This window comes from Protopterus annectens, chromosome 3.part0, assembly GCF_019279795.1.
Source record: "Protopterus annectens isolate FY-2018-M chromosome 3.part0, PAN1.0, whole genome shotgun sequence".
NCBI classification, from domain to species: Eukaryota; Metazoa; Chordata; order Ceratodontiformes; family Protopteridae; genus Protopterus; species Protopterus annectens.
Genome location: NC_056731.1, coordinates 1939346450 through 1939362972, shown reverse-complemented (window position 1 = coordinate 1939362972; position 16523 = coordinate 1939346450). Strand labels below are relative to the sequence as shown.

General features: G+C 41.4%; 1 protein-coding gene across 1 annotated transcript in view; it reads left to right on the top strand.

Annotated features, from left to right (window-relative positions):
• The window catches only part of SMARCC1 (SWI/SNF related, matrix associated, actin dependent regulator of chromatin subfamily c member 1), a 1897600-nt gene that overhangs the window by 1670457 nt on the left and 210620 nt on the right, over positions 1 to 16523 (top strand). The window contains exon 20 of the mRNA XM_044066067.1: positions 275 to 330. Coding sequence (XP_043922002.1) covers positions 275 to 330 — 56 coding nt within the window. The remainder of the gene's footprint in view (positions 1 to 274; positions 331 to 16523) is intronic.

The following is a 16523-nucleotide window of genomic DNA, read 5'->3' as shown; positions in this document are numbered from 1 at the left end:
GTTTGTGTGTCTCATGATTTCATGAACTGCTGGTGTAAGCTGCTTGCTTGAACCACTGACCATACACGTTTTACAGTATCAAGATGACAGACTGACAAGGAATAAATTATGGGCCTGGTTCTAGGTCCACTAAGAAGGATTCCCAAAAAGTCCCTATACCATTTGATGTGGCAAGAAATGTGTTTTTTAAATGTCTTACTGTATTATAAAGCTGTGGTCCTGTCCAAGAATAATTTTACAGAATTTTAAATACTGCCTTGTTTGGCTTTGACAGAAAGCAATGAAGAAGAGAAAATGGAGACTGAACCTGAAGGACAACAATCTGAAAAGGTCAGTTGTATTTTTTATTAACTTACAGTACATTAATTCAGTTTATTGTAGTACACTAGCACTGAAAAAAATAAAAGGTTCATATGTATGTTTATACCATATTTTTTGGCTTTCCATGTTTAAAGTTACAAAATAAACTTATTTTCTTAATGTTGTTCCAATCTGTTTTGTCTTTGGCATTCTCTTTTCTTCCACTCTGCTCTGTCTGTTTCTCTGAGGTTGCAGAGATTATGATCACATGCCCATTGACTGTACATGCCATAGTATCAGGCATCACTGCGGATTACTGAGCCTAGCCCTTGAACCCATCAGTTCTTTTTTTCTGATTGTAGAGTTTAGATCTCAGACTTGATCATTTCCATAGGAATATTTCCATATTCAGTACCTGAGACCATCTGTCAGTGTTATGTAGTAATTATATTATAAGCAAGGGCCCACATCAGCACTTTCTCTACCTTGGGTCAAGGAAAATTAGGTGAAATACTGTCATAATTTCCAGAATCAAAGAGAACCTAACTGAACCTGATCTCTGCAATAGTAGTACCATTTTCCAAAAGAGAGGGAGGGAGGTCACATCAGACCAAAACAACTGTATACTTATTAGTCTGACTAGTATTCTGTATAAAAATCATGGAGAGAGTTGTATTGGAGTTTATCCAGGATGACACAGGTGACCACCTTTTGTTAGTACAGACGATTAAGGTTCTGAGCTGTTAATGAGCTGCATTTTGTTGTCAGGAGTGCAGGGTATGGTTCCTTTCACTGACATTTGCCTACTGTGCAAGACAATCACTTAACCAGATAGTGCTTCCAAATCACCCCCGAAAAGGGATACTTCTGGAATAAATGGATACGAGACAAAATGTTTTGTTAAGGGGAGGTCTTGTCTTTTAAATTTTATTACATTCTTTGCAGAGTTACTTCAAGTGCTTTTGTTTAACTTAACAGTAAGGCATTCAACATTGTTCTACATAATAAAATAGTTGGCAGATTAAAAGCACTACACATCAATCTTTACATAATTCATTGAGCAAAGGTACAAGTTACACAAACTTGTGGTAGAGGTTATCTGTCTCTCCTGATGAATGTTTCCAGTGGTGTCCCATATGGCTGTGTGCTGGGTTAATTTATTTGTTGGGCTATTCTCAGAGGTAAAAATGAGAAGTTAGGTGTGGATGACCAGGGTGCTACTGATAGTAAACTTGGAGTCATAATTACTTCATTAAAGCATGCTGAAGTTTTACAAGCACTGAAAAGGAAGGTGTACAGTGTGGAAATGCTAGCAGTCAAGACAAATTATATGGTCAAAAAGAGTTTAAAAGGAGGTACAATACAAGAACGATAACAAAGGCTGTAAAGCCTGAAGTTGAAAAGGAGTTAGAAGAGTGGATCAAGAGTGGAAGCAAAATACATTTTCAGGTATGTAACAGGAAGAAGGAAAAAAAGAGAGCTGGCCTGACTGAGAAAAGATGAGTGGGAGATCACAGTAGCCTGGGGAGAATAAGCAGAAAAAAAGTACTGAATGAAACCTTCCCTTCAGTCACAAAGGAAATCAAGGCAAAGGTGTCCTATTGTGAGGGAGGCAGAGCAAGATGGGGAAGAACAGTAGACATGACACCAGGAAAGAAAGGGAGGTGGTTAAGCAGGAACTGTATGAATTGCAAGGACCCAGATGTGCTGCCTCCTGGAATCTTCAGAAATGTGGCCATTATGTTGGCTGACCCTAAAGAGCGGTTTCATTTTTGATTCGCTCAACCTCTGTTTATTTGGGGTTTGATTCTAAGCAAGTCATTTAATCGTATGGTGCTCCAGGGTCAACTCTGAAATGGGATACTTGTGTTCAGTGAACTTCCCCGATTAACAAAGAAAAAAAACAGATCACTGGGTAGTGCAGGTATGCCAGAAGATTGGAACATGGGTTGCTAAATTGGGCGGAGAAAAAAAAGTGGAAACTACAAGCTTATTGTTTTAATGGTGGCAGAGAATTAGAGAAATATATGCATGTAGTTGGGCTGACTGATTTAATGAAAATACAGAATAAAATGGCATGAAAATATGGTTTGTGGGCAAGATTAGATAGATAAAAGACCAAAAGTAACCAAAGCGTAAAATACAACTAAAAAAAGTACAAAAAAACACTGTAAAGCAGTAGGAAACACTTTGTCAGCCAGACTCTTCAGTCCAAGCGGTTTTTATTCTTCCAACATACAAAGACACAGATTGAGTGCTTTCGTCCCCTAAACCAGGGACTTCATCCGAATCTAACTGCACTCAGTAGTACAGCCTTTAAGTACTGTTAAAAATGAGTGATGTCATCACCCTTCACAATCCTTTAAAGAAACAACTACCTTAATGCTCAAATTAAATGCACTACAAACACCCTTTAACACAAGAACATTTTAACAAACATCATTTATAAAAAAGAACTTTTCAAATTCCAAGGCATTCAATATATATATGTATATATATATATATATATATATATATATATATATATATATAAAATGTAGTTGAACCACCCCACCCATCACACACACACACACACACACACACACACACACACACACACACACAGACTAAGATACACAGTACTTATGAGGTAGCTTTCCTCACTAATATTGGTTTTAAGGATACCATTTCGTTAAGACCTGGTGCATGGGTTGCAGCTAGTTTTATTTGGCGCTTAATTTCCCTTTCCTCTGTATAAGTCCTGTAATCTCCCCCTTTAGGATTTGGTCTTACTCGCTCCACAATACCAAATAAAAACTGAACAAAATTTGCACATACTAATGAATGTTTATATAGGACGTTATTTATATTTCTTGTAGCAATCTGGTATTGGTGCTCGTATTTTCTGTCCCTAAGCTGCCTTTCTGTCTTGCGTATGTAGTAAGCTGGACAGGTTTTACAAGCTGCCAGAGATATCACCCCCTGATGTTTGTCAATTTCCTTTTTCAAAAAAAACCTTAGACTTCAAAATGTTTTGCAGGGTTATCATATTCTTAGCTTGTATGAACTTGCATTGTGCACGAGCACCACATGTTGTACCACTATTACCCACTACCTGACTTTTGTTAGCAAGTTCACCAGGTCTTAATGAAATGGTATCCTTAAAACCAACATTAGTGAGGAAAGCTACCTCATAATTACTGTGTATCTTAGTCTGCGTGTGTGTGGATTGGGGGGTGGTTCAACTATATACTATATAGTATATGTGTGTGTGTGTGTATATGTATATGTGTATATATATATATATATATATATATATATATATATATATATATATATATATATATATATATATATATACACACATATATTTATATATATATATATATATATATATATATATATATATATATATATATATATATATATATATATGGATCCCCTACACAATGCCAACAACCATATGGCCAACACCGTATGATTGACATTCGGAATGCCAACGTTGTAAGAAGTCCACAAGAAAGGAAAATAAAATTTCCTTTAAACTGCTAGGAGGAGGGTTGATTTTTTCCCTTAAACAATTTTTAAGTTTACATTTGATGAATGTCTTGGAATTTGAAAAGTAATTTTTTATAAATGATGTTTGTTAAAAGGTGTTTGTTACGCATTTCATTTGAGCATTAAGGTAGTTGTATCTTTAAAGGATTTTTAACAGTATTTAAAGGCTGTACCATGGAATGCAGTTAGATTCTGAAGTCCCCAGTTTAGGGGATGAAAGCGCTCAATCTGTGTCCTTGTTTGTTGGAAGAATAAAAACAGCTTGGACTGGCATTTGGCTGACTGTAAGATTAGACAGATGTTACACCAGAAGAATACTGTAACATGGTGCGGACTATGAAGAGACATTAGTGATGGTGTCAGACATTGCATCTGTACAAATTGTTTTGCAAGTAAGCAAATGTCTTTTGTAAACAAGCGTTTGTATTTTCCAGTCTTTTTAAAGAAGCCATTTGATGACTGGGTTGATGAAATTAATTATTAGATTTGAATGTAAGCAATAGAAGTTGCAAGGGATTGGATTAATTGTAAATTAAAGATTAGAAATTTGGTCACAGTAAAAGCAGGATATGGAACAGCAGTTACACTATGTATCTTGAGTGCTTAAAAGTAAGGGATTTACAAAAGGCAAAAAAGAGTAGGTCAAAAAAAGGTTAAAGAGCAGTTTAAAGAAACTGTAATGTCTTTGCAAGAGTACTTATAGGTTCATAGGTTGGTACTAGGCTATCAGCCCTAGGGGCCTATACAAGCCTAGCCATAACAATTCCCTGGATATTTCTTCCCACAGTATTTATTTCCCTGGACCCGTCTAGCAGGGCGACTGACATGATTCCCAGGGTGAATTTCCTATCTCCCATCCAAACGTCAAGGTTCTTTTTGAAGAGGGCTAAGGAGCCTCTGATTGATATGTATGGGCAGTCTGTTCCAGAGTATGAGGAGTCTCTGGGTCAGGAACCTATCCCTCCAGCATGTTTTGTTCATTGTGATGACAAGGTTTAGATCCCTGGACCGTGTGGCTCTGAGGGATTGGGATTTCTTTGTGTAGCATGTCCAACAGCTCAGGGTTTGACATGGCCTTGTATGTTAAGCAGCGATTGCCTTTGAGTAGACGATATGCGACAGAGTGTAGCTGGAGGTTTTTTAGACTGTCAGCATAGGGCATCTGCTTTAGGCCTGTGATTCTTTTAGGGAGGTATTTCTGCAGCCTTTCCAGCTGTTGCAGATGTCTTGAGGTGCACACCAAATGGGGCATTGTACTCTGTAATGGGTCTAATGAGGGATGAGTACAGTGGGACAATGACCTTTTTTCTGGATGAAAAGCCCTTCGTGATGAGGTGTGCCACATAGAAGAATTTCCTGACTGTTGTGGCAATGTGGTTATCAAAGGTGAGACCACTGTCCACGTGTCCCTAGGTCTCTCATCGCACTTTTGGTGTTTAGTGTACTGCCACCTATGTGGTAATTCATGGGTACATGGTTTTTCCCAAAGGGGATAACTATACATTTCTTGGCATTAAGCTTGAGCCCATGACTCTGGCACCAAGCATCTGTTTCTGTAAGGCCCTTTTGTAGAATATCCACATCATTTGGGGATTCAGTAATGGCTCCCAGATTGCAGTCATCTGCGAACTTTGTTAGCCAGTGTTCCTTAGTGTTGGCCTGTACTTCAGAGAAGTAGGTGCCAAACTAAAGCCGTCCCAGGACTGAACCCTGAGGTGCTCCACTAGTCACTTTTCTGGAGCTGGATTTGGAGTCAGCTACTTTTGCAGTCTGGGTTCTGTCAGTAAGCCAGTTAGCAACTCATCGAGTGATGTAGGGATTTATACTCAGCTTAGTAAGTTTATCAATGATTCCAGAGTGGGGGATGGTGTTAAAGGCCTTGGCAAGGTCCAGATAGGCTGTGTGGACCCACCTTACCCTCGCCCACAGCTCTGGAGACTGATTCGAAGAAATCAATTAGGTTCAGGAGACAAGAGCGGCCCTTCACAAACCCAAACTGGGTGGGGTCCAGTGTTTGAAGGTTGCCAGTGTCTTTGTTTACAAGTTCCATGATGGTGTGTTCCATGCCCTTGCAGATCAGGCTCGTCAGACTGATGGGATGGTAGTTCCCTGGATCCAAGGTGGATCCCCCCTTGTGGAGTGGGATAACTGTAGCTGTGCTCCACTCAGTGGGCACGAAGCCTGAGATGAGGCTATGATTAAACATGACACTTAGGTGAGGTGCCGGTTCATTTTGTAGTTCATGTAGTACACAGCCTGGGATGTCAGCAACATGGATGATGTATTCTTAGCTTTGCAGAGTGCGGTTTCTACCTGTGTGGCCGTGATTACCGGAATTTGGCGATCTTTTGGTATTGAGATGGGCCTTTTAGGGGGCGAAATGGGGGTGAAGTTGGCACTAAATCTATCTGCCAGGATATTGGCAATATCCTTGGGATCTGTATATTTAATGCCATTCTGTTGTAGCTCCGAGCAGATCTGAACATTGCCATTTATATTCTTGTCATAACTCTGGAATGCCTTGTGGTTGTCTTTGGAATCTTTGGCAATTTTATTTTCGTAACTAGCTTTTGAGGATTTTATGAGGGATCTCAGCTTCTTACTGAGGCTGATAAGGGAGTTTTTTGCATCCTGAGATTTTCCTCTTTTCTGAAACAGTTTCTTCCTTCTGTTGTATAGTTTGTTTATGGCAGGGGCCACCAGATTGGCTTCCTTTTTTTGGAGGACAGCATCTTGGTTCTATTTGGGATGGCACGATTTATGCACAAGTGGATGTGCTCGTACAGTGCTTTAGTGTAGGATTCAGCAGTCGAACTTTCAGATCCCGTCTGCATGGGTGTCATGAAGTTTGTCACGTCTGACTTGAGTAGCATGAAGTTGGCTTTGAAGAAGTTTTTTTACAGAGGTTTCCTTACTGGGGGTGGGTGTGGGATGTGGATGTCAAGGGTGATTTGCTTATGGTCAGACCTGACCAATGAGGGGGTGACCACTGGTGTGGAGCATCTATCTCCCATGTTGGTAATGAGCAGGTGTAGGATATTGGAGCCCCTGGTGGGACAGTTTATTAGTTGATCCAGGGCATTGGAATTTATGAATTCCAAGTACCGTTGGGAAAAGGTGTTGGTACTCTAGTAGTTTTCCCAATTAATGGCAGCGTATTAGGGTGTTTGGTTATATCTTAATATTTTCCAGTATGTTTAGAAAGGTGTAGTGAGAATCCTGGGGCATGGTGGGGGATCTGTACCATGCTACAATTTGGATTGCAGTCTTACCTAGTGTTAGTTGCACCTGGAGAATTTCAGATGCATTGTGTTTGGCAACTAGCCTGGAGGTGTGAATGTCCTTGGTAAATATGGACAGTCTTCCACCTCTATTGTTTCGGTCTTGGTTTGGTGGCCGAAAAGTCTGATAAGAGTTGTAGCCTGGTATTGCAGGGGTGCTTTCTGGAGCCTTGAACCAGGTCTCAGTTACTGCACAGATATCGATGTTCTCCGTTTTTAGGAGTGCCTCGAGAGAGTGCATTTTGAGGTGTAGACTTCTAGCATTGAGTAGCATTACCTTCAGATTTTGCATGCTTGTATCTGTTACAGTGGTGGTTTTGTCCTTTGAACCTTGCCTAAAAAAGGCACTATAGGGTTGGCAAGAGCTTTAGCCAGTAACCTGAATCCCACGGGTGACAGGTGCAGACCATCTTTGGCAAAGCGTCGTCGTTTGTCGATCATGTCTTCCCAGGCAGACAGATACTGGATTCCCTTTGAATGACACCAGAAGCTTAGCCGATTGTTGAAGTCAGTCATTTTGTACGTAAGAGATCTCCTGCCAAGGATAACCCAAAGTCCAGACAGTATACCAAAGCCTTTAGAGTTTATAGATGCAGTACATTGCACACATGCTCCCCGCGCAAGGCATAGGGCATAAAGATGATGTATGGGTGTACACATCTCAGAACTTTTGCTGCCAGTCCAAATGCTATCACTGAACGTCTGTGTAAATGCTGCTTTTGTGCTGATTACTGAGCCGTGTTTCAGATAAGTACCCAGTTCCAGTTTCTTCTTATCTCTTTCTAAGTTAATTTTTGTGAGTTTATATGTCATCTAGAAAGGGAAAATAATATTGAGAGGCAGATTCTTCATAAAGACTGTTACGAGCAATGTCTCTTCTGTTTGGGTGCTTCTCACGACCATACACAATGAGCTTGTTTCCAAGCATTTGTCCCTAAGACTGTATGTAGTTTCTCCTCATCATCAATTTACTTGGAGAACCAGTGTATAAAATTGTTGGCACAAGGTGCTGTGGTGGAGTCTTCCTGTCCTGAAGGTCATCTACTTGCCAAGAAGAAGGCCAAAAAACTCAGGTCTGATTCAGCTGCTGTCCTGCATCCCCCAGATGTATCTGTCAAGGCTGGTGAAAGCCCAGAGGAATGTCCAGTTGTTGTTTTGGAATCCTTTTCCTCTGTTGCCCCTGATTCTCATCTTCCAGCTCCCAAGAAACCTGACAGATTTTACAAGGTGCCTCCGCCTTCCTCTTTCAGCTATTCCCATTAGGGGTCGCCACAGCAGATGATCCGTTTCTATTTCTTCTTGTCCTCTGCATCTTGCTCTGTCACACCAACCACCTGCATGTCCTCTTTCGCCACATCCATCAACCTCATCTTAGGCCTTCCTCTTTTCCTCTTACCTGGCAGCTCCATCCTTAGCATCTTTTTCCCAATATACCCAACATCCCTCCCCAGCACATGTCCAAACAAGTGCAATCTTGCCTCTCTGGCTTTGTCTCCAAGCCATCCAACCTGAGCTTGACCCTCTAATATATTCATTTCTACTCCTGTCCAACCTCATCACACCCAGTGCAAATCTTAACATCTTTAACTCTGCTACCTCCAGCTCTGATTCCTACCTTTTGTCAGTGCCGCCGTCTCCAACCCATATAACAGAGCTGGTCTCACCTACCCTCTTGTTGCCTTCCCTTTCACTCTTATTGGTACCCATCTGTCACAAATGATGCACGCACCAACAGCAACCAGGCTTAAAGCTTTTGTTTAGGAGCTGATGTTCGTGTTGTCTGCGGTGGAGGTTCCCACAGTAGAAATAATGCAACATGGGAAAGAAGGACATCCATGGTCATGGTAAGATTTGAACAACTATTTTTTACCTCATCAGGTGAATCTTTTCTCACAAGACAAAGGGTCTCTTATCCATCCCCACTTGTCCACTCTTCACCTGATGCTGTGGATGATGGGGTTTTGATTCCTTTTAGGCATCTCTTTTCTGAGGACATGCTTAGGTTTCTGCAGGAGGCCAGGCAACCCACTACCAGGAAATCATATTTGCCCAAGTAGAAGAGATTTTCTGTCTGGAGTCTCTCATAATCAGGATCCTTTTTCAGTGAGAATCCCTTTGGTTTTCTCTTATTTGTGTGAATGGATCCATGCTAGATTAGCATATTCTTCAGTTAAAGCTCACCTGTCAGCTATTTCTACTAGTCTGTCCTTGACTCCTCTTTTAGCCTCCAAGTTTGAGGTCAGGCAACTTCTTAAAGGTGTCCTTCATAATAGGCCTCCCAGGAATCCTGTTCCGCCTTTTTGGGAATTCAGTTTTGTTCTTTAAAAATTAACTAAGGCTCCTTTTGAGCCTGCAGCTTCAGCTTACTTGCAACATTGTACTTGGAAGACTGTTCTTTTGGCCCTTACTTCAGCTGAGAGAATATCCGAGCTTCATTCTTGTATGGCTGATGCTCCTTTTTTAGTTTTTCACAGGGACAGTGTGTCTGTACTAGTCCTTTTATGTTCAAGGAGGTCAGTGAGTGTCTGTTAATAGAGCTATTAATTTCCGCTAGCGAGAATGTTCTTCACGCCTTGAATCTGTAGAGGCAGCTCAGAGGATATTTGGATTAGATTAAGGCCATTCGCAAATCTGAGAAACTTGGTTTCCTTTCAACCCAGGTCTGTTGGTTTGGCATTTTTCTAAACCATCTTTTCCTGGATTTCTGCATCTGTTTCCTTTTGTTGTTCCTTTCATGGCAGATGTCTTTCCACCACTGTTAAGGCTCATTCTACCAGAGCTGTTGCTTCCTCTCATGCCTTTTTCATAGGATTGGATACCAGTTCCATCCTTGAGGCTGCTACTTGGACTTCTGTTCATTCCTTCACTAAACATTACACGGATGATTCCAGTGCAGGAGCTGGATTTGCCAGGACTGTCCTGCATGAGTTTCTAGAGGGCTCTTCTGTGCCTTCCTCCTCCCAGGTTTCCTCTTCAGCTTTTGTACCCTCCCTTACATAAGGAATACTAGATCAGTGATATGGACGGACATGGTACAGTTGTGTAAAATCTTACCATAACAGTAGATGTCCTTTGTTGCAGTATTCGTGTCCCCCCTTCTGCTCTGTTCTGTTCTTGCCTTCCTGGCCAGGGATACTTTTTTTCTCTCCTTCTGAATCCACATGTTCCTCCTGGGGCTTTTCATTTCTGAGATGTGTACATCTCTACGTCACTGTTATGCCTTACACCTGTGTGTGACATCCGGCATCTATAAACTGTAACGGCTTTGGTGTACTGGATAAACGTTGGCTATCCTGGGCAGGAGATCCTTTACATAAGGAATACTACAACAGTGCAGAGAAGGACATCTATTGTTTTGGTAAGATTTTGCACAACTCTACTTTTTAAAATAATCTTTTTAACAGTAATTCTTGAGCAGGCAGATTGTTGCCTCAATGTTTGAGGCAGTAAAAGGTTAAAAGGATAGTGAGTCAGGAATTATGAGAATGGTGGGGTAGAAGCTGTAGAGGTTGTGAGCAAATCGCAGAAAATGGTAATATACTAGAAACTGTTGCACCTTCCCCACTCCGGATTAGAAAGGGTTAATGACATAAAAAGTAAAGAAGTTGAAATTAGGCAGTGAGAAAACAGAGCACAGGGAAAACCCATTGAAGTGATGAAATTCAATAAGAGTGCCAAAAAAGAATTGACATGAGATGAGTCTAACTAGTACTACTAAATATTTGCCTGGGAAGGGGTATGTCCTTGACTTGGAAGGATGGGAAATGTTTTCTTGATCCAGGGTCATTCAAGACTCATTTTGATTCTAAATCGCATTGTCAAAATTTTTGCTGATTTTTAGCAAAGAGAATGGCAAAGATACTGCCAAGAATAATAGATGTGGATTATTGTGGGTTTATAGAAGATGGGCAGACATTTGACATTAACAGAGCCCTTGTGATTCAAAAGGCTGCATGGGACAATGGTAATATATTTAAAAGTTTGGGAACCCAAAAAAAAGTTTGAAGTAAGCTGAAAAAATGTTTAAGAGATTTGTTGAGGCATTTGGGTTTCCACAAACATGAACATTTAATATTTAATATCTATAGAGGAATTAAAGCTAGGGGTGAAGTGTGGTGTCGAGGTGTCTGGAGTGTTTAGTCTTATGACAGGAACTGAGCATGGTTGTCAACTTTCATTATTGCTTTGTATTTAGAGCGATTAGCCAGAGGCATAACATAATCAAATGTAATTGGATGTAAATGGACAAAAAATGAAAAAATAACCCTTTTGTGAATGACAAAATGTTACCATTCTTGGGCATGTTATAAAAATGTTTTGATAAACTGAAATTTTAGTGTAGCAGGATATAAACAAAATGGAACAAGAACCCTGGCTATCATAATCAAGTCTACCCCACCACATAACTTGTTATTGAGCTGCCCCTTTTTGTGGGGTCATGGCAAGATGAGATGCTTGAATTTTGTTGCAACGGGATGTTGAGCAAGCAGCTAAAGAAAAGTATGAAGAAATTGCTCAAGACATAAGATGAGACAAGTCTATGTCACTTATTTGTGGAAAGCGGCAATAAGGTGCAGGTAATTAAGATGTTTTTGGTCTCAATTGTTCTTTATATAGGTCAGGATTATATGTATCAGCTGAGTGATCAGCCATGGAAGAATTTGTAAATAAGTTGCCTTAAACATAAATTAGACCTTAGAAAAATAGAATAATTCCAAAAGGTTATACTATCTATAATGTTAAAAAAAATACAGAAGAAAATGTAGTGAGCATTTGGAAAGGAACGAAGAACTAGTTTTTGATGATAAAACGAGATGAGGCAATAAAACGAAGCTAGACAAACGTCTGGCTTACTGAACTCAGTTAAACTTTCATGTACAAGTCTAATGTTAGAGATAAAGGGACCTAAACCTTGTCACCACAATAAACAGAACATGCTGGAGTGATAGATTCCTATCCCAAAGACTTCCTATACTCGTGAACAAACTACTTATCTATATCAAACAAAGCTCCTCATTAGCACTCTTCGAGAAAAATCTTGATGATTGGATGGGCAATAGGAAATTCACCCCGGGCATCACTTCTGTGGCTCTGCTCAATAAGGGCACAGGAAAATAATTTTTTGGGGTGGCAAAAACTAGGGTACCTTTTTGGGTAGGCTTATATAGGCCTTAGGACCAATAGCCTAGTACCTACCTATGAAACCTCTAAAAGAAGATTCGCAGAGAATGGATAATAAATGTTTATCCATAAGTAGTACACTTCATAGTTAAGACCAGAACAGAAATGACATACTGGAAAAAGTAGTACTAAGTAGGACATATAAGACTATGTTTGATTTGAGAGGACAGTACAATATAAAATGAAATCTGACATGGAGTGAATAATTACAATTAATCATGGATGGGAATTTGTCTTATTCCTTAGATATGTAACTAAGTCAAGGATATTCAGAATTTTGCATGGAAATGTTTGCACAGACATTTCTGCATATGTTAAGAGATGTGATGGTTCAGAAAGAGGTCCTTGGGAGAATATATTTTGGTAATGCTCAGAGTTGCTTCAGTACAAAAAAAATAATTGAACAGTATGCTTAGTCTTGTACTTGGTAGAGTGTCTAAAAGTGTAGATGTGAAGTTGTTCTATCTCGCCGTTCATTCTTACAGATGGGTTCCTGCTCCAAGTTGGCCAACTACAAAGCTCGAGGTCTTCGGACAGCTCGAGGCCAAGTCCCTATCCCATGATGCACCTGGAGTTACCTCTGATCTAGTTTGCTGCTGCAGCAGATCGGAGGTTTCCTCACAGCTCGGGCCAGTATAGTTTTTTCTTGTATAGATAATTCCTGTATTTTACATCGGTGTAGTTTAGGTTTTCTTCATATTTTTCATAACATTTAAATATTATAAATTACTTAGCTCTTACAGCATTTTAAGGCCGTTTTTTTATTAGGCTTTACTATCTCCCTTCCCTTTCTGGTGTGGCTTTTTGGTAGAATAGAAGTAATTATAGTTATAACAGTGTGTTATTAGTACTAGTAGTTAGAATTTATAGAGCCCGTTTTTGTTTTAGGACTAATTACTGTTTACCTTAGTGGTGTGCTAATTGAGATTTTTTCAGTTCTTACAGGTAGACTCTCTTTGTCTTTATAGAGCGCGTGTGTTTTAAGGGCAAACTACAGTTCAATACTTGTGAACGTTGACTTTGATAGTTTTTTCACTTGTGTGTGTAGTTTTGAAGTTGTTCTGTCTTCACTTGTGTGTGTAGTTTGATATTTTACAGCAAGTTTATCGTGTGCATTTGCATTAATCAGGATAAGGAAAAGCTACCCAAGTCTAGCTTTAAAAAATGTCCAAAGTGTGGACAAAAAATGTCTGTGACTGATAGTCATGTCAATGGCGTTTACTGTCTGGGTGCTTTGCATTTGCAAGAGAGCTGCTCCATCTGCCATTCTTTCAGTAGTCTTGTCCTACATGAAAGAAAAAGAATGCTAATTGACAGAGGATTTTTAAAATCATCCTTCCAAGAAGCTTTGGGCGACCATGACAAAACTAGTAAAGCCCCAAAATCTCTTCTAAATATTCTAAATCTTCTAAGTCGTCTTCTTCGGAGCAGAGATCCTTGGATCCATCATCATCAAAAAAAATTATCAACATCGGCTCCACAGTCTTCAAAGCCGAGCGTCCTTTCATTTTGAAGCCGGTCCCCAGTCTTGGAACCGGTGTCTACAGTCTTAAAGTCACCGATCCTACAGTCTGTTGTACCCTCTAATCCATTCTTCTCGGTATTCGATAAGCCTGTCTGATTTGGATGTGGATCATGTGATGCAGAAGTTGTTACAGGCACCAGCGTTTGCCAAATTTTTATCAGCTCTGACCAAAGTGGTTTCGGAACCGAAAATCGTTCCCCCATTTACTACTTTTCCTCCTCCGAGCCATACCAGTCCTTCGGAGCCAGAGGATTTGGAACTGATGATTGTGGTGCCTTCGGGGCTGACGCCTGTTCCAGTGCCATCGTTTCCAATTACTCAGACTTCTTTGATGCCCGTCGAGGAGTCTAGGAGCTGACACTCTCCGGTCGGGTCTGGGGAGGATAGTCGGACCAATCTTACGGTTCCAGCTTTGCCTGTTGGGACTTCGCCTCGGATGAACTCTGCTCCTACCTCTGCATCCATGCCCACTGTTCTGGTGCCGAGGCAATCATCTGTTTGTTCAGATCTGGAGGTTCCCTCCCATTGGAGCAGGGGTATGTTTGAGGCCATGAGGAGAGTATTGTCCCCCAGGACATCCACAACTTCAGGACCAACTAACTCTTCCCTAAAAGCACCTGTCTACTTCTGCCTCCTAGATCCCTTTGAAGTGTAGACACCCTGAGCCTCAGGAACCCCCACAGGGTGGTCCCTGTTCTTCCGAGACCTCATCACAAGCTCCCACTGATGAGGTTCCCAGGAAGAGAATTTGCAAGAGGAAGCATCTAGACTCCCCACAGGAGTCTATCACATCTGATACCGACTTGGATGAATCAGAAAGGTCCCCATGGTGCCCCTCTGAAGATATCTCATTTGCAGATATCTTGGAAATCCCAAAGCAGAGGGGTGGCTGGAAGCCCACCAACCCTGTTGAAGATGAGTCATCGTCCTGAAAGCTTTTGGGTCTCAGCCCTCCACCTCTTGGGGGTGTCTGCCCTTCGATGAGCTTATGGAGCTGGTCTCACGAAGGGCATGTGAGTCTCCGGACACCAAGGAGCCTGTCCCTAGGAGGCCCAATGAATTTATTTCTGCCCCTCACGATAAGGCATTTCTCACAAAGGGAGTGCCTGTTAAAGCTATGGTGGTGGCAGCAGCCACCAAAAACAAGATGTTGGAAACTTCTTCCTCTGTCCATCCTCCTAACAGAGACTCTGGGATCATGGATAGATACAGGAAGCGCATGTTTAGTTCAGCGTCTTTTGCCATGCGTTCACTGAACTACCTCACACATTCACAAGACTGCAGAGAGACATCCTAAAAGAGCTTGGAGATACTCTACAGGGTACGGTAGCTGAGGGAGCTACAGACTAGTTTGCGTCCCAGCTTGCTACCCTTAATTCCATTGTGAACTCTTCCATGCGCCTGATTTCATATGCAGCTGATGGAACCAGTAGGGCAGCGGGTACAGGAATTGCTCTTAGGCAACACTCCTGGGATGCGCTTATGTTCCTTTGCGGAGTCCTTTAAGTCATCCTTTGTCAACACCCCTTTTGATGGCTCATCTCTTTTCGGGCCCAAAGTTAAGGAAAAACTGACCAGGTGTGAGCAGGAAGGAAAGACTGTGTATGCCGTTGGAGTCTGTTTTTCCACCCCTACTAGACCCTACCCCAAAGGTCAAAAGGGAGGAAAGATGTGGTTCCAAAAAGCCCAAGGAGCCTTTCTGGACACATGTGGTGAACCCCCCTCCAGGAGCAGAGGAAGGGGCAATAATGGAAGATGCCGCCCTTGCTGCAGAGATGGTCCGCAAAATCAGGGCGACAGAGACCAGTTCTTTGGGAAGCCCTACCAGCACTACTGAAAGGAGGCCCGACTGTCCTACACTGGAGGCAGTCAGGGGTCACTTATCTTTGTATCCAGACTTCTGGCTAAAAATAAACAACAACTGGGTACAAAGCATAATTTCCAGAGGATATTTTACTCCCTTCACTGCCCCCCCCCTTGATAACAAAAATCACGTATGTTCCACCCAGTTACAGGGAACAAGCAACAATACAGGTCCAAAGGTTGCTAGAAAAAAAAAAAAGTCATCCAACCAGTCTCAGCAGACCAGATAGGATCCAGAACTTATTCAAGATTCTTTTTAGTTCCAAAAAAAGACGGGACTGGAGACCTATTTTGGACCTCAGCAGAATAAACAGATCTGTCAAGAAGAAGTTCCAGATGGTCACGCTACAGTCAATACTTACGTTCTTTGGGAAAGACAATTCGATGTGCTCGATAGATCTCTAGGGTGCGTACTATCACATAAAAATGGCCAGAGATCATCTGCGCTTCCAGCTGGGAGCCAATAACTACCAGTTTCGAGCCCTGCCCTTTGATCTCACTACAGCCCCAGAGTGTTTACTAAATGTATGGCAGTGGCCACGGCTCACCAGAGGCGTTTGGGATTCCAGGTGTTTCCGTACTTAGACGATTAGCTGCTCACTGTCACCACCAGGCATCAGCTTATACAAGCCAGGGACACCACACTTACTCTTTGCAATCATCTGGGCATTACCATAAACTAAGAAAAATCTGCCTTGTCACCATCGCAACATATCATTTTTATCAGAGCAGAATTGAACACCACCACCACCACTTTAAAACTTCCATCAGAAAGGATATCAGTACTTCGTCAGCAAATTCTGTATGTCATATCCAGATACAAGGTGCCAGCCTCA